Below are 19,261 nucleotides of genomic sequence, written 5' to 3'. Positions count from 1 at the left end.
GTCACGGTTTACATCATGCATTAGCATTAGCATTAGCATCACAAGCTGTATTTATATCCACATACATGGAGAGTATTTACTATAGCATCTGTGTTTTTAGATTGAGTCGTATTCCTGCAGTTTAAAATGAGATTACGCCACGTAATAAAACAGATTTTTGTCGTTTAGTCTGACGTCGCTGACACCATATTTTGTAAGTTGAGCTATTGTTGGTATTTTTGTGAATTTTAACTAGCTGGATATGAATATTTACTTTTAATTTCCTGGACAAATCCAGTGTTTTAGCGACAGCAGGTCAGATTTTAACGCAGTAGAGTCATTTTCTCATAGACGTCTACACAACCAGTGGAGTTTTAAGCTAGCGGTTTCCCCCTTGCTTCCAGTCGTGATGCTAAGCTAAGCTAACCCCCCCCCTCAGGTCAGGTCACTATGACCCAGATGCAGTGAGGTCTTGTGCCCAGACGGTGGCGCTGCACTGGCAGACTCTGATGCTGAGGATCGAGGACCGACTCAAACTGGTCAACGCCTCAGCAGCCTTCTACAGGACGTCCCAGCAGGTATCACTCGTCTATCTACCCGTCTGTCTGTCTGTGGCATACCTGTCTGTCTGTACTACCCGTCTGTCTGCCCCCTCCAGGTGTGCGGGGTGCTGGAGAGTCTGGAGCAGGAGTACCGCCGGGAGGAGGACTGGTGTGCAGGAGGAGAGAGGCAGCCGGAGCTCCTCCTGCCGCTCGTCAGCAAACACATGGAGCAGAAGGAGGCGTTCCTGAAGGTGACAGGGGGGGGCCTAGCAACAGCAACTAAGGGGGAAGGGGGCGGGACTTTAAAATCGTCTTTAATTGCTTTAAATGTTGTCAAATAATAAAGTGTTTAGTATTCTTGTGAGGTGTTTTAAAAGTGACGAACTAAAAGTTTAATAATCGTGTTTGATCTTCTTTAATAATCGTGTTTGATCTTTTTTAATAATCGTGTTTGATCTTTAATAATCGTGTTTGATCTTTTTTAATAATCGTGTTTGATCTTCTTTAATAATCGTGTTTGATCTTTCAGGCCTGCACTCTGGCGAGAAGGAACGCTGAAGTCTTCCTCAAGTATATCCACCGTAACAGCGTCACCATGGCGAACATCTCAGGCCACAGCATGTCGGGGGTCACCGAGGTCACGGGTCACTCCAGGGTCCCGGAGCAGCAGGTCAAAGGTGAAACTAGAGAAGTCCAGAGGACCCAGTGAAGAGCCCTGAGGGACGCCACGGTTAATTAGTTTGGTTATAAACAGTAAAAGGTGTGTGTGTGTGCAGGTATCCTCAGTGAGCTCCTCCAGAGGGAGAACCGAGTCCTCCACTTCTGGACTCTGAAGAAGCGTAGACTGGATCAGTGCCAGCAGTACCTGATGTTCCAGAGCCACGCCCACCAGGTACACGGCTGACGTTAAATTACTTAGTTCGTTTATTTAGTTTGGAGGATTATTAATTAATTAAAAGTAGCAAAACCACTCTTTAAAAATACTGTAAGAGTATTTCTAAGTCTTCAATTTAACATTTGTTTTGCTAAAGTAACAGTTTTATCAGTGAAATGTACTTAAAGGATCAAAAGTAAAAGTACTTGTTGGGCAGAGTGTTGTATTGTAACGTGTGTTTTCTTTGTTGCAGGCTCTGGATTGGCTGCAGCAGTCAGGTGACCACTACCTGGTAACGCACACGACGCCGGGGTCAACCGTGGTCGAGACGCAAGAACTGCTGAATCAACACCGAGAGTTCTGTGTATCCGCCAAGGTGACAACACATGTACAAATACACACATATATACATATTTATATATAGATATGTATCTCACCTGTCCTCTCTGCCTCTCAGCACACGCAGGAAAAGGTTCACCTCCTCATCCAATTGGCTGAGAGCATGCTGGCTAAAGGACACGCCCACCGGGCCGAGCTCCGCCGCTGCGTGTCCGCGGTGGACAAACGGTACCGAGACTTCACCGTCCGGATGACTCAGTACCGCCACCTGCTGGAGGCGGCACTGGGAGGCTGCTCACAGGTACTAGTACACAGTAGTATTTAGGAGGTTACGGTATTTTGTGTGTCGGCTCTATTGAGTACAGCAAAAGTACCAGAAGTTTTTTTGTATTTAGAGGCTATTAAGTACACCTGTAGTATTTTGTGTGTAAAGCTCATTAAGTACAGCAGTAGTACTACCAGTATTTAGTGTGTAGAACTGTGTTTTTAAACTACGGTGTCCCTGTCAGGACAATAAGGACTTGGAGTTGGAGCTGATCCCAAACAGTCTGTCGGACTCAGACCCCGAGGTGAACCTGTCCGACCCAAGTCACCAGGTCAGCGACGAGAAGAGGCGCTCTGCCCGCAAGAAAGAGTGAGTATTACTAGTACTAGTATACTACTAACGTATTAAAGTGTTACCACTGTACATGCTGTGATGACGTGTGTTTTTGTGTATCTCAGGTACATCATGGCTGAGCTGCTTCAAACTGAGAGAGTCTACGTCAGAGATCTGCAGGAGTGTATTGAGGTACACACTTATAGTACTGCAGTACATCACAGTACCACAGCTAGTAGCATACAGGTACTGAAGTACAACATAGTACTTTCCTCATAGTAATACTTTTTCCTCGTGCAGACGTACCTGTGGGAGATGACGAGCGGCTCAGAGGACGTCCCACCTGGTCTCAGCAACAAGGACGACATCGTGTTCGGAAACATCCAGGACATCTACGAGTTCCACAACAGGTACTACTGCAAAATATACTACCAAATATACTGCATTAGTACACAAACAGGACATTATTTTACATGATACATGATATTTACTACACCACTGCAATCTACTGTAGTACTGCAGAAAGTTCTCCAGTACTACACAACCATTTGTTGCCCAATGTACTACAGTACCACTGCAGTATATGTATTTGTACTCTGTGTTTTGTAGTATTTTCCTGAAGGAGCTGGAAAACTATGAACAGCTTCCCGAGGATGTCGGACACTGTTTCGTTACCTGGGTAACCACTTTGTTGTCTTTTAAAAAACAAATAAACAACAGATTAAAATACTGTCAATAGTACTAGTATTCAGTAAATAGTACTAGTATTCAGTAAACGTTTTGTGTTCCAGGCGGATAAGTTCCACATGTACGTGACGTACTGCAGAAACAAACCAGACTCCAGTTTACTGATCCAGCAGCAAGGAGCCGGATTCTTTGAGGTCTGTTTACAACTTGTGTTTACCATCGAAACAACAATAATAACAACAACAACTTGTATTTACCATCAAAACAACAACAACAACAACGTGCGTTTACCATCGAAACAACAATAATAACAACAACAACTTGTGTTTACCATCGAAACAACAATAACAACAACAACAACTTGTGTTTACCATCAAAACAACAACGACAACTTCTGTCTATCATCTTAACAATAATAATAATAACAACAACAACAACAACAACACAGAGAGTAATATATAGTATATATTACTGAATATATAATACATAATATACTGTTTTCTTGTAGAAGATTTCCTTACAAATATGTAACTTTCATATCTGAAATAGCAATTTGGTACAAACAGGAACAAATCTTCAGTTGGTACATTTAACTTCTAGTTCAAATGAAATATACTGCAATATTTACTGTGTTAGTACACAAACAAGTAATTTACGAGTTCCACAACAACTACTGTAAACTATACTATAGTAGTACACATCTAGAACAACTACAAGGTCCATGACCGGTACTGCAAACTACAGTATACTGCAATATTTGCTGCATTAGTACACAAACAGGACATCTACTGGAGGTTTTGATCTGAAGGGCTGAGAGATGTTTCCTCTTGACATTTATTTTAGTTCATGTGTTAACAGTTGGTTGAACCCGTTTTGTGATGGTTTTGTTTGCAGGAGGTCCAGAGGAGACACGGTCTGACCAACTCCATCTCCTCAGCTCTCATCAAACCGGTTCAGAGGATCACCAAATACCAGCTGCTGCTCAAGGTAATACTACTCTAACGAAGGATAAAAGAGTATTGTTTGAGTACAAACGCTCAGATAAGCTTTTACCATTTCAGGTGTTTCTCAAACTAAAGTGTGCTGTTTCATGTTTCATATTATTATTTCTTTTACACAAAGACATTGTGCAGATCACTTCATTTTTGTTCTGTATTAATCATTATTTTGTGAAAAATGAAAATTTTCAGAAAAGATGAGATTTGTTGGGAATACTCAGAGTAATCGGTTTGTAATTATTTACTAAGAATATCTGCAGAAATAGCAATAAATGTCATAGTGAAAAGGAAACAATGACATGAAACCAGTGAACTTTGTTTATATGTAAACATAAATATAAACTCTAATCAATATGTAACTACAATATTTCCTACAAATTGCTCTTTTTAATAATATAAGTATGTGTTAATGTATTTATTAATTATTTTATTTCACTTTTTCTTTTCACTGATGGATTAAAAATGTTTTTTATTATGCTTTTGCCTTTGCAATGTTGATAATACTAATAAAAAGCATAAAAATACTTATAGTAGTATATAATAGCATTTAATATGTTTCATACAGAAATACAATCCATGGAAGAACGCTGTCACTGTATTAACATATTTGTATCAAATGTAAAAATGATCCCACATGTTGTCTTTGTGAATAAAAAGAGTTGTATTAATATTATTAAGTACATTGGTGTTAATTAGTTTGTTGTGTGTTTACAGGAGTTGTTGGCGTGCTGCGAGGAGGGAAAAGGCGAGATCAAAGAAGGCCTGGACGTGATGCTGAGCGTCCCGAAGAGAGCCAACGATGCTATGCATGTTAGCATGCTGGAAGGTAACGCACAGATGATAAGGTCTTTTATTGTGAAGGAGCTGGGGGGAGGGGGCTTTTATTTTGAAGAAGCTGGAAGTCTATGAAGCTTTTGTTGTGTTTTTTTATTGCTATGGACATTTGTACTTCTTAAACAAACTTTAGGGACTTCTTAGAGCTTGAAAAACATAAATCCTACCTCTTGATATTTCCGATGATCTCACCTGCTGTGACGTCCCGGTCAGGTCTGGAGGAGGGTCTGGAGGTGCAGGGTGAGCTCCTCCTCCAGGACTCCTTCCTGGTGTGGGAGCCCAAGTCTCTGATCAGGAAGGGGCGGGACCGGCACCTCTTCCTGTTCGAGCTGTCACTCATTTTCAGCAAAGAGATCAAGGACTCGTCCGGACGAACCAAATATCTGTACAAGAGCAGACTGAGGGTAAAACATACGAACACATTCAACAAGTGTCTACATTTTAGAGTCTAAAGTTAACATTTATGGTTTCTATGAGGACATTTATGGAGGATATCAAGAGAATGAGGCAGTGTTCTCACTACTTAAACTTAGTGAACACAAAGAGAACTAAATAGTGTGATCATGGTTTCTGGGGACACACTTGCTTTGTGTCCACTTAGCTGGTTTGTAGACTGGCAGAATGTCCTCACAATCAGGTTAAACCAACACACAGATTTGACAATCTTTACCTGTGGCTGTCTCGCTCTCCCCACCTGTGGCTCTCTCAGACCTCAGAGCTCGGGGTAACGGAGCACATCGAGGGGGATCCCTGTAAGTTCGCTCTGTGGGTCGGACGAACGCCGACGTCCGACAACAAGACGGTCCTGAAGGTTCGTGCCGATCCGACGACATTTTCAAAAAGTTGTTTTGACAATATATTTTAAAGGCGTGGTCTACCCGTCGTACCTGTTCCTCCACAGGCGTCGTCGCTGGAGCTGAAGCAGGAGTGGGTCCGCAGCATTCGACAGGTGATCCAGGAGAGGCGTGGCCACCTGCGGGGTGCTCTGAGGGAGCCCATCCCCCTCCCCAAAACACCAAACCCCACCCTGGGGCGACAGCGCAGCATCAGTCGCAGGTCAGAAAGACAGGAAACACCTCCATGTTAGAGGCCTCCTGTCATGTGATCCGTCAGTAAAACGGACCTCTGGTTTTCAAAAGCCAGAAACCAAACTCGCACTTTATACGACCAGCCTGGTAGATTTATTCACACCTTTAGTTATTTCTGCTAAATTGGGCATAGAAATAATCAGCCATATTATATAACAGACTTTAAATCACTCACAGAAAACATGTCCGTCCGTCCGTCTCTTGTCAGGGAGACCAGCGAGGACGCAGACAGTCTGGGCGATGCCAGCAGTCAGCCAGACACCGTCTCCATCGCCTCCAGAACGTCACAAAACACCGCCGACAGCGACAAGGTAACACACACACACACTCACACACACACACACACACTCTCCAGAGGGGCGTGTCACAGTCTGATGACATCACCGCTGCTGCAGCTGGTCCGGGTGTGTTTCTTCCTCTCTTCAGTCGTCAGATAGTTTTCTAGGAAATTCTCACTTCTCTTTCTGCTCTTCCTCACGAGGTACGTTTGATTTGTTCTACCTGCCGTTAAGTTGAGCTGAGGGTGGGGTTTAGCACCCCCGACCCCCCCGACCCCCGGACACACTGGCTGTGAGCCGTTTGATAGTTTATAGAAGCTGGTTTGAAGTAAACTACACATGAACTCACTAATGCATGAAATTAAAATCGATCAAAAGTATAATTAAAAATGTCTAATATATTATGATTTATTATATTTAGGGTTGCAACTAATTATTACTTTCATTATCGATTCATCTGCAGATTATTTTCTTGATTAGTCAGAAAATAGTGATAAACTATTTTTAAACGTCTTTTTTTGTCAGATGTGTTTAATTTGAACTAAATAAGAGAAAAGCAGCAAATCTCGGACATTTTTACATGAAAAATTACTAAAATGATTAATTAATTTACAAAATACTTGATCGACTAATTGAGTAACTGACTCGTAATGATATTGGATTAATATAAACCGATGTGTTAATGTTTAAATACAATTTAAATCTGAATTATATGAAGGTTGTACACGGATCATATTTATTCTAAACTAAATATGAATTCATGAACGTAACTCAGTACATTTACTCAAGTGCTCTTCTGAAGTACAATTTTGCTGTATTTTTAATTGGATACTTTTTACTGCACTACATTCAACTGATACCAGATAAAAACACATGTGAATGCAGTACTGTACTACCACTCTACCCAGTAGTACTACCACTCTACCCAGTAGTACTACCACTCTACCCAGTAGTACTACCACTCTACCCAGTAGTACACAAAGTATCTCATATCGTCTCCACATTAACAAACTACAACATGAAAATATTCTTGTGTCTTTGTTACAGAATACTTCTAGTAATAATACCTCTGTACTTGTACTTCAACATTTTGAGCTCAGGATTTGTACTTGTAGTACTTTTCCTTTAGTAAAGCAGTAGAAGTATAAATAGAAATACTCGTGTTTAGTGCTTCAGTAGATGTTCGTGTGTTTGTATCGTCTGCGTGCTTCACCTCACATCTGCATTTGATTCTGGACGGGGAACACCCCACCACTCCCAGTAGACACCGAGGGCGTGTGTGTTTTCTACACCAGCTGGAAGACATGTGCTCCGTCAACACACACACACACACACACACACACACACACACACACACACACACACACACACACACACACACACACACACACACACACACACACACACACACACACACACACACACACACACACACACACACACACACACACACACACAATGTGCTGTAGCCCGCTGTGATTGCACGGGTGGAGAACATACATTCGGTTGATTCACGGGTCATGTTTTTGTCTTTAGTCTTCAATCTGCTGCAGAAAGACTTGAATCATAATGAATGATGTCATCACTGCAGTACATTGCTATAGCAGTGATGCTACATGTGTAATGATACTAAACATACGTTACTCTGCCTGTCTGTCTCTCCAGCTGTCGGGAGGCTGCGAGTTAGTGGTGGTGTTGTTGGACTTCTCCTCTGGTGGACCCGGGGAGCTCGGCGTCCGCTGTGGTCAGACGGTGGAGCTGGTGGAGCGCTCGGCCGAAAGGCCCGGGTGGTGTCTGGTCAGAACGACGGATCAAACGCCCCCGCAGGTAACCAATCAAACGCTCCGGAAATGTGATGAAGCAGGTTATAAATGTAACAATATAACAAACTAAATGTCCCATAAAATAAAGTTACATTTGTAAGTAAACCTTTGCAACGTCTTTGTGCCGTTTCCTGCAGGAGGGTCTACTGCCGATGAGCGCCCTCTGTCTGTCACACTCCCACAGTGCAGCCGACATGGAGGGGCTCATCCCGGCTTCCACCACCTCCTCCTCCAGCACCTCCTCTACGAGCACCACCACCTCCTCCTCCTTCAACTCCTCCTCCACCACCACCTCCTCCTCTACTGCCTCCAACTCCTCGTCCAATGCAGGGAGGGGTGAGTACATGGATTTACTTCGCCCTATGTCACTTCCTGTTTGAACAGAGGGAACTCTAAACATCCTCACGGTGTTGAGACGTCTCACATCCTGTCTCTCTCTGTGTCTCTCTCTGTGTCTGTCTCATTCTCTCTCTGTGTCTCTCTGTCTGTCTCTCTCTGTGTCTCTCTCTCTGTCTCTCTGTCTGTCTCTCTCTGTGTCTCTCTCTCTGTGTCTCTGTCTCGCTCTCTGTCTGTCTCTCTCTCGGTCTGTCTCTGTGTCTCTCTCTGTGTCTCTCTGTCTCTCTCTGTCTCTCTCTCTGTGTCTCTCTCTCGGTCTGTCTCTGTGTCTCTCTCTGTGTCTCTCTCTCTGTGTCTCTGTCTCGCTCTCTGTCTGTCTCTCTCTCGGTCTGTCTCTGTGTCTCTCTCTGTGTCTCTCTCTCTCTCTCTGTGTCTCTCTCTGTGTCTCTCTCTCGGTCTGTCTCTGTGTCTCTGTGTCTCTCTCTCTCTCTCCTCTAAATATGCAAATCCCTGCTTGTGAATTTGTGTTGCTGTTTGTTCTGCAGCTCAGCATGAAAAATTAAAAGACATTTAGTTTGTTTGTTAGGATCTGCCGCTTCGCATTAGCATCATAACTGTGTGTGTCTTAAAGAGACAGTACAGACATTTTTATAACGCAGACGTTTTCACAGCTTAGTTATTGAGACACTTAAATGGAAAAGAGACGCGTTTCTACTTTTACATGTGCAAATGTAACGTACCAACTGTCCACGAGTCACAAAGACAAACTAAATGTCCCCACGAGTAACAAAGACAAACTAAATGTCCCCACGAGTCACAAAGACAAAATAAATGTCCCCACGAGTCACAAAGACAAACTAAATGTCCCCACGAGTAACAAAGACAAACTAAATGTCCCCACGAGTCACAAAGACAAAATAAATGTCCCCACGAGTCACAAAGACAAACTAAATGTCCCCACAAGTCACAAAGACAAAATAAATGTCCCCACGAGTAACAAAGACAAACTAAATGTCCCCACGGGTCACAAAGACAAACTAAATGTCCCCACGAGTCACAAAGACAAAATAAATGTCCCCACGAGTCACAAAGACAAACTAAATGTCCCCACGAGTAACAAAGACAAACTAAATGTCCCCACGAGTCACAAAGACAAAATAAATGTCCCCACGAGTCACAAAGACAAACTAAATGTCCCCACAAGTCACAAAGACAAACTAAATGTCCCCACGAGTAACAAAGACAAACTAAATGTCCCCACGAGTCACAAAGACAAACTAAATGTCCCCACGGGTCACAAAGACAAACTAAATGTCCCCACAGTTAGCACAGAGAACCTGAGGTTATTCATGACAAAATAGAAATGTGTTCAGCCCCCACATGAAACAAAGTGATATTCATCCACCTGTAATTAATATCTTTCATTGTCATTCATCATTGTTTAGTTTGTTAAAGATCCTACACGAACAGAAACGCCTCTCTGTCGTCCCAACAAGGAGATAAAAAGACTGTTCTGTAGTTTCAGGGTTAAAACTGAACCACATGAAAGAGAATCTGTAATCTGGTTTGACAAGATGTCTCATTCTCACAGAGACAGACAGACAAGAGGTGAGACAGTTAAACATTGACCTGAAGGAGGTTCAGACTCAACAGGAACATCCTGACTCAGTGTGTGTGTGTGTGTGTGTGTGTGTGTGTGTGTGTGTGTGTGTGTGTGTGTGTGTGTGTGTGTGTGTGTGTGTGTGTGTGTGTGTGGGCTACCTGCTGTGTCACAAAACAATGAGGAGCTGCAGTTTAAAAATAAAGTCGTCTCTCTTGTTAATTTAGATTAATTTAGTTTTATTCCACTTCATGGTTTATTATTTCACATACATTTATTTATTTACAATATAACAGTTCAGAATTATTGTTTCATTTTATTTAAATGTAGCTTGTTTTTTATAACACTTTCTTTCTTTTGTATAAGCTTTAATTGTTTTGTTTTAAAAATGTATGTTTTTATATATATGTAATTAATAATTTTTTAACTATTATATTTTGATTTTCCTATCTCATTTTATGACTTAATTCAATAATTTGTTTAGATTTGTTAACTATAATGTTTTTTATGTTTTATGTCCATTAGATTTATTTCTATCATATTCTATTTTATTCACACTTCCTTGTTTTATTTTATATTTTATTTATTAATTTTTTGAAATACTCATTGAATTTGATTTGATTTCATCTATACTTTGTACTTTTCTTCATATTCGAATGTTTTTCTTTGTAAACCCCCGCCTTCCTCTAACCCCGCCCCCATGGCTAAGCCCCGCCCCTCCAGAGCTCTGACTGTAGTTTCGTTCAGCTCTGTGGAGAGAGAGACAGAAACACCTCTCTGTCTGTCTCTCCTTTATTTTTAAACATTTATTTTTCCGAATGGATCGATGCTGAAGCATGCGGCGGGGCACAGGTGCATGCTGGGATTGTTCCGCTGTTTTGGGATGGATTGTGGGAAAGGGAGAGGACGACCGAGGTGCGTTTATAATGTGAGAGAGAGAGAGAGAGAGAGAGAGAGAGAAAACATGAGTGTGTGTATTAATGAGTGACAGAACAAGGTGACCTGTCTGTCTCTCAGTCTGTCTCTCTGTCTGTCTGTCTGTCTCTCTGTTTGTCTGTCTGTCTCTCAGTCTGTCTCTCAGTCTCTCTACCATCACACATTACCTAACAACCTGCAGTAGGAATGTTGTGTGGTCACGCGTTGAACAGGAGCTGCAGGTTTTATTATCTCTGACTTTAACTAGCTCACCCGACTGAGTTCAGTCTGCAGGAGGTCCGACCTGAAACTGTCTCACACGTCTCACATGTCTCACATGTCTCACTCTCTGCTTCAATCATTTACTCTGTTACTTCACAGCGTAAAAATACAACTTATTCAAGTTCTATTGGAGTAAATATACATAAACCAGCAGAAATGTACTTAAAGTATCAAATATAAAAGTACTCAAAAAGGTTTTCTTATGCTGCGTTCACACCAAACGCAGCGCGAATTATTCACGCAAGTAGATTACATACAAAGTCTATGCACAGACGCGATGAGACTGGCACGGTGCGAATTTGCGATGGCGCGGCGCAATGGACGCGAATTTGCAGCGTGATGTACGCGAATTCACCCCAAACGCGTGAGTTGAAATTTTTCAACTTCTGCGAAGTATTCGCATTACGCCCCGGCGTGATAGCCTATCAGTGTTGAGATGTTTCCCCTGTCATCAGTGACTTCCTGCCGTTGTTGAATCAGGAAATAAATCCTGTAGCCGCCTGTGTTCACCCAGAGCTCTACGATACCTCATATCAATAGAGACCAAACTATGTGTATACATGTGTGTGTAAACCATATGGTACAAACAATGAATAGACGCTGCCGTATTTACGTCTACATGACGTTATTCTGACTGTTGGTGGAGCTGCTACAATGTTAGCATAGCCTAGCACCGATCCATCAGAGCTCCATTGAGAAGACAAGTACAAATCGGCATCATTACGTAGTTATTTCGGAGTCCCTTTTTGTCGGTTTATTGCCGTTAAATCACAGCCAGATCAGTTTATGTTGTGTTCATATAGCTGTAGTAAACAGCGACCTGTGGCTCACTAGACACAGTGAACACAGCTCGATAAAATCCACAGAGCTCCTCTGGACAATGTTATGAACCAGACATGATGGCGTTTGTAACTTCCACAACACGTACTAAGCAGAAATAGGTTATTTTTTCCATGGTTAATGGCAGACAGTTGAACGGCTTTCAGGGCGATAAGCCACGCCCCCTCTCCGGCGCGTCCAGCGCGAATGAACATAAATGGTCCCCGGCGAGACCTGCGGCGCGATTGACGCGAATATGCGGCGCGATGAATTCGCGTTTGGTGTGAACACGCATTAGAGACACAAGATAAGTACTTGTATTATTCTATTTTTTAAAGTAGTTTCCTGCAGTTTTTTGGGTGAAATAAAACGTGTACATTTATGTGAATATATTGATTCACTATGACAATTAATTCTTGGACCAATTTATTATTTGTGTCTAATTAATATCACAAATTTTCAACTTTTACACACATATTTGTTGCTTTCTTCTTATTGTGATTTCTTTCTTGTTTGTTGGATGTATAAGTAACCTTAAATACTTCATATGTGAATATATATATTAATCAATCAATAATTCTAAGTTTCCTCTCTTATTAATATTATTAATATTTGTATTTGTTTTCTCTGCAGACTCCGGTCTCTACGGCTCTGATGGACTCCAGACGTCCGGCCAAAGTGAGACGACATCCCCGTCACTCACATTTACTGACTCTGCTGGCGTACAGTGAACTCACCGTCATCTTTTTGTTTCAGGTGCCGTCTGTCCCGCGGCGTTCGGAGTGGGCGGAGCTCCAGGGGGCGCCGTCGGCTCTCCGGGGCCAAAACGCAGCGGCTCTGGAACCGGAAACACCCTGAAGGTACATGACACGTAGTACTGTCATCAGACACAATACACTCTGGTTGTAGTACTACTACCACGAGTATGAAAATACCTCATTATACAAATATTATATGCAACAAAAAGGAAAGTCGGAGTACAGATTTTGTGTTTGTTGCAGCGCTGGTTGACGAGTCCCGTCCGGAGGCTGAGTCAGGGCAAAGCTGACGGACAGAAGAAACCTCCAATCAGAACCAGGAGGCGGGACAACAGGCCGGAGCTGGCCACGCCCCTCACTGGCAACGCGCAGACGGTAAAATAAAAACATTTAAAAAAACATACAAAGAAACACAAGCGACGAACAGAAAGATAAAAGTTTTTGTGTTTTGTATTTGAGCAGAAGGCGAGGAAGGAGGAGGCGGGGCAGAGCGGAGGGGAGGAGGAGCCAGAGGAGGAGAGCAACACCCTTTTACCTCCTCCCATGCAGATCATCAAAGACCCAAACAACCCCGAGGTTTCTATTCTTTTATTTCATTAAGATACAAAATACAGATCAACAGAATTCAAGTTTAAGACATTTTTTATATTTCTCTAATTGTTGTATTTTTATATTTCTCTAATTGTTGTATTTCTACATTTCTCTAATTGTTGTATTTCTACGTTTCTCTAATTGTTGTATTTTTTATATTTCTCTAATTGTTGTATTTCTATATTTCTCTAACTGTTGTATTTTTATATTTCTCTAATTGTTGTATTTTTATATTTCTCTAATTGTTGTATTTTTATATTTCTCTAATTGTTGTATTTCTATATTTCTCTAACTGTTGTATTTCTATATTTCTCTAATTGTTGTATTTTTATATTTCTCTAATTGTATTTCTATATTTCTCTAACTGTTGTATTTTTATATTTCTCTAATTGTTGTATTTCTATATTTCTCCCACTGTTGTATTTCTCTATTTCTCCAATTGTTGTATTTTTTATATTTCTCTAATTGTTGTATTTCTCTATTTCTCTAATTGTTGTATTTCTCTATTTCTCTAATTGTTGTATTTTTTATATTTCTCTAATTGTATTTTATATATTTCTCTAATTGTATTTTTTTATATTTCTCTAATTGTTGTATTTCTACGTTTCTCTAATTGTTGTATTTCTATATTTCTCCAACTGTTGTATTTTTATATTTCTCTAATTGTTGTATTTTTATATTTCTCTAATTGTTGTATTTTTATATTTCTCTAATTGTTGTATTTCTATATTTCTCTAACTGTTGTATTTCTATATTTCTCTAATTGTTGTATTTTTATATTTCTCTAATTGTTGTATTTTTTATATTTCTCTAATTGTTGTATTTCTCTATTTCTCTAATTGTTGTATTTTTTATATTTCTCTAATTGTATTTTATATATTTCTCTAATTGTATTTTTTTATATTTCTCTAATTGTTGTATTTCTACGTTTCTCTAATTGTTGTATTTCTATATTTCTCCAACTGTTGTATTTTTATATTTCTCTAATTGTTGTATTTTTATATTTCTCTAATTGTTGTATTTTTATATTTCTCTAATTGTTGTATTTCTATATTTCTCTAACTGTTGTATTTCTATATTTCTCTAATTGTTGTATTTTTATATTTCTCTAATTGTTGTATTTTTTATATTTCTCTAATTGTTGTATTTCTATATTTCTCTAATTGTTGTATTTTTATATTTCTCTAATTGTTGTATTTTTATATTTCTCTAATTGTTGTATTTCTATATTTCTCTAACTGTTGTATTTCTATATTTCTCTAATTGTTGTATTTTTATATTTCTCTAATTGTTGTATTTTTTATATTTCTCTAACTGTTGTATTTCTCTATTTCTCTAATTGTTGTATTTTTATATTTCTCTAATTGTTGTATTTTTTATATTTCTCTAATTGTTGTATTTTTATATTTCTCTAATTGTTGTATTTTTTATATTTCTCTAATTGTTGTATTTCTCTATTTCTCTAATTGTTGTATTTCTCTATTTCTCTAATTGTTGTATTTCTATATTTCTCTAATTGTTGTATTTTTATATTTATCTAATTGTTGTATTTTTTATATTTCTCTAATTGTATTTTATATATTTCTCTAATTGTATTTTTTTATATTTCTCTAATTGTTGTATTTTTTATATTTTTCTAATTGTTGTATTTCTGTATTTCTCTAATTGTTGTATTTTATATATTTCTCTAATTGTTGTATTTTATATATTTCTCTAATTGTTGTATTTTATATATTCCTCTAATTGTTGTATTTTATATATTCCTCTAATTGTTGTATTTTTTATATTTCTCTAATTGTTGTATTTTATATATTCCTCTAATTGTTGTATTTTTTGTATTTCTCTAATTGTTGTATTTCTATATTTCTCTAATTGTTGTATTTTTTATATTTCTCTAATTGTTGTATTTTTTATATTTCTCTAATTGTTGTATTTTTTATATTTCTCTAATTGTTGTATTTTTATATTTCTCTAATTGTTGTATTTTTTATATTTCTCTAATTGTATTTTATATATTTCTCTAATTGTATTTTTTTATATTTCTCTAATTGTTGTATTTTTTATATTTTTCTAATTGTTGTATTTCTGTATTTCTCTAATTGTTGTATTTTATATATTTCTCTAATTGTTGTATTTTATATATTTCTCTAATTGTTGTATTTTATATATTCCTCTAATTGTTGTATTTTTTATATTTCTCTAATTGTTGTATTTTTTATATTTTTCTAATTGTTGTATTTCTGTATTTCTCTAATTGTTGTATTTTATATATTTCTCTAATTGTTGTATTTCTATATTTCTCTAATTGTTGTATTTTTTATATTTCTCTAATTGTTGTATTTTTTATATTTCTCTAATTGTTGTATTTTTTATATTTCTCTAATTGTTGTATTTTTTATATTTCTCTAATTGTTGTATTTTTTATATTTCTCTAACTGTTGTATTTTTTACATTTCTCTAACTGTTGTGTATTTCTTATATTTCGTTCTCCAGGCTCTGGATTCGGATCAGGGCTCCAACGAGTCGGACACGGAGCAGAGGAACAAAGCTCTGAGAGGACGAATGTGAGACAAACATAATAAAATAATAAATGTGTGAAAATCAAGAAGAAAAAGATTTGAAACGTCTGTTTTTCAGGTTTGTGGTGAACGAGATGATCCAATCAGAGAAGGACTACGTGAAGGACCTGGCTGTGATCGTGGAGGTGAGACGTTTATAGTTTATATACGATGATTATAAATGATCCATACGTTAATATATCATATGTAAATATTGTGTTTGTGTCTCAGGGCTTCATGTCCCGGCTGGAGGTCCGAGGAATCCCAGAGGACATGAGAGGAAAAGACAAGATCGTCTTTGGGAACATCCAGCAGATCTACGACTGGCACCGCGAGTCCGTCACACATTATTATTAATATTAATAATGATATTATTGATGATAGAAGTCTCTCTGACTCACTGTGTGTGTGTGTGTGTGTGTGTGTGTGTGTTCAGTTTCTTCCTCGTGGAGTTGGACCGATGTGTTCAGAATCACGACCTGCTGGCCGACCTCTTCATCCGACACGTGAGTTTTACCAAAATAAATTTTAATTTCACTTCATTTTTGTCTTTTATACCTCTAAACATTTATCTCAAACTTTCTCTTTTCATCTGGTTTAAAAGATCTGCAGTAGAGAGTAAACCTGTGCTCGATATTAAATATATATATATATGTTTATATATATATTTATTAGTGCTGGGCAACGATTAAAATATTTAATCGCGATTAATCGCATGGATTTTTTGCGATTAATCACGATTAATCTCATTGTTATGGCAAAGTTCAAAAATGAATTCAAAAGTAGTGTATTGCGCACTTTTATTTTAAAAGTACTGCTATATGAACAAAAGGGCAATAACATTTGGTTCACGAGATGCAGGTAGCATGTTTTATACTTAATGTGAATATAATTCATACTTTGTTGGCATCTTATTCTGAAAACCGGATGTTCGTCTGAAGAAACCGGATGTTGTCTCACGTTAATCTGACTGACTGTAGGATGTTTGCTGGCTTTTATCCCACTGTTCTTGTCATCCTCTTGTTGTTATGTATATGTATGTCTCTTGTCTTTCAATAAAAAAAAAAAAATTATAATAAATTTTAAAAATGCGTTAACGCGCGATAAAATAATTGTCGGCGATAATTAATGAATGCGTTAACACGAAATTAACGCGTTAACTTGCCCAGCACTAATATTTATATGTTTTTTAATTCATAATTCAACAATTCAAAAGGAAATAAATGTAATGTCGTCGTTTGTATCACGAACAAAATACATGTACACCGATTGTAGATACTTTGTAAAGTACTGTGTGGATTGAACTAAAGATAAAAGTACAATATTTACTAGATGTAGTGGAGTAGAAGTAGTATAACCGCCCGCTGGTCAACACTAACACAAGTTAAAGTGTTGGTCTATAAATACACACTAAAGCATGTTCATAATGTAAGCGTGTGTGTGTGTGTGCTGCAGGAGCGTCGCCTCCACATGTACGTGGTTTACTGTCAGAACAAGCCGAGGTCAGAGTTCATCGTCATCGAGTACGACAGCTTCTTCGAGGTAAACAGAATTTATTTGTACTTCAAGTTTCAGACATTTTAAGAGCTTACGTCTGCAGCTTCTCCCAACGGCTGATCTGTAGTGGAGTCTGGTGCAGAGGAGCAGCAGCAGAACCGATGGGTTCTCAGATGAAACAATTGTTCTGCAACACAAACGACAGACGAATGAACCTGTCTGTCTGTCCGTCCACCTGTCTGTCTGTCTGTCTGTCTGCAGGACATCCAGCACGAGATCAGCTGCAGGATGTCGATCAGTGATTATCTGATCAAACCCATCCAGAGAATCACCAAATACCAGCTGCTGCTGAAGGTCTGTGAGCGTCTACTGACGTTATGTAGATACTATGTGTATATATACATATATATATATATATACACATATTTATATGTATATATAAATTATATATTCTCTGACCACTATTTCATGTCGTACTCCCTCTCCCTCTCCTCTCCCCCCGTACTTCCACCACCTACCCACTTGGTTTCTACCCGTAGTCATCTCCGCTCCCTCTCCCCGGCTGATCTTTCCTCTTCTGTTACCTCTGCTCTCCCTGACCCTGAAGCCTTCTCTCTCCTATCCCCTGATATTGCTACTGATCTTCTCCTCTCCACCCTTTCCTCTTCTTTGGACAACCTCTGTCCCTTCACCTCCAGGCCTGCACGGCCAACCCCACCTGCCCCATGGCTGTCGGACTCAGTGCGTAATGACAGACGGAGCCTAAGAGAGGCTGAGTGTAAATGGAGAAAAGGCAAACTCCCGGGGGACCTTCTTAACTTCCAAGCTCTTCTTTCCACTTTTTCCATCACTCTATCTACTGCTAAAGCTGCTTTATTTCGCTCCAAAATCCTAACCTCTGCTTCCAATCCTAAAAAACTCTTCGAAACTTTCTCTTCACTCCTCCAACCCCCACCCCCTCCTCCTACGTCCTCCCTTCTCCCTGACGATTTCGCCAACTTCTTTGACAAGAAGGTAAACGATATCAGATCCTCCTTCTCTCAGCCCCCCTGTCCACTCTCTCCCTCTCTACCATCTCCAGCTCTTCCCCCACAGCTCTCCCTCCCCTCTCCATGCCCCATCTTACCCTATCTTGCTCCCCTCTCCCCTAACGAGGTCCTCAACCTTGTTACATCTAACCGCCCCACCACGTGCTCCCTTGACCCGATCCCCTCCCCTCTTCTTCAGTCTATTGCGACTGAACTCCTTCCTTTTCTCACCCACCTCATGAACACATCTCTTGTTTCAGGATACTTTCCCACGGCTTTCAAGACTGCTAGAGTCACCCCCCTTCTGAAGAAACCATCACTTGACCCCTCTGATGTCAAGAACTTCAGACCGGTGTCTCTTCTACCCTTTCTTTCCAAAACACTTGAACGTGCTGTCTTTACTCAACTATCCTCCTATCTCCACCAAAACAACCTCTTGGACCCTCACCAGTCCGGGTTCAAAGTGGGTCACTCGACTGAGACAGCCCTCCTTGCGGTGACGGAGTCGCTTCATGCAGCGAGATCTAAATCTCTCTCCTCTGTCCTGATTCTCCTGGACCTGTCTGCGGTGTTTGACACTGTTAACCACCAGATCCTCCTATCCACCCTCGAGGGGATGGGCGTTTCAGGCTCTGCACTCTCCCTGTTTGCATCCTACCTGACAGGTCGATCCTACCAGGTGTCATGGAGGGGCTCTGTGTCGGAACCACGCATACTGACTACGGGGGTTCCGCAAGGCTCAGTCCTGGGCCCCCTTCTCTTCTCGCTCTACACAACATCTCTGGGTTCTGTTATTCGCTCGCATGACTTCTCCTACCATTGTTATGCCGATGACAC

The 19,261-nt window shown here is 39.6% G+C and overlaps 1 protein-coding gene across 1 annotated transcript in view; it reads left to right on the top strand.

The window, feature by feature from the left end:
* LOC142952870 (kalirin-like) overlaps positions 1–19,261 on the top strand; it is a 41,744-nt gene that overhangs the window by 16,689 nt on the left and 5,794 nt on the right. Inside the window, 29 exon segments of the mRNA XM_076094871.1 lie at positions 419–557; positions 638–772; positions 1,051–1,198; positions 1,298–1,413; positions 1,649–1,771; positions 1,853–2,035; positions 2,244–2,368; positions 2,458–2,524; positions 2,633–2,742; positions 2,942–3,011; positions 3,124–3,213; positions 3,914–4,006; positions 4,732–4,843; positions 5,065–5,255; positions 5,561–5,662; positions 5,753–5,907; positions 6,148–6,250; positions 7,883–8,044; positions 8,178–8,376; positions 12,626–12,670; positions 12,749–12,852; positions 12,994–13,125; positions 13,213–13,326; positions 15,835–15,905; positions 15,979–16,045; positions 16,131–16,234; positions 16,336–16,405; positions 17,355–17,441; positions 17,658–17,750. Coding sequence (XP_075950986.1) covers positions 419–557; positions 638–772; positions 1,051–1,198; positions 1,298–1,413; positions 1,649–1,771; positions 1,853–2,035; positions 2,244–2,368; positions 2,458–2,524; positions 2,633–2,742; positions 2,942–3,011; positions 3,124–3,213; positions 3,914–4,006; positions 4,732–4,843; positions 5,065–5,255; positions 5,561–5,662; positions 5,753–5,907; positions 6,148–6,250; positions 7,883–8,044; positions 8,178–8,376; positions 12,626–12,670; positions 12,749–12,852; positions 12,994–13,125; positions 13,213–13,326; positions 15,835–15,905; positions 15,979–16,045; positions 16,131–16,234; positions 16,336–16,405; positions 17,355–17,441; positions 17,658–17,750 — 3,310 coding nt within the window.

Source organism: Anarhichas minor, unplaced genomic scaffold (genome assembly GCF_050575085.1).
Source record: "Anarhichas minor isolate MPS153535 unplaced genomic scaffold, ASM5057508v1 ptg000018l, whole genome shotgun sequence".
Classification (NCBI taxonomy): Eukaryota; Metazoa; Chordata; class Actinopteri; order Perciformes; family Anarhichadidae; genus Anarhichas; species Anarhichas minor.
The sequence above is the reverse complement of the archived record's forward strand: the minus strand, read 5'-3'. Positions and strand labels throughout refer to the sequence as shown.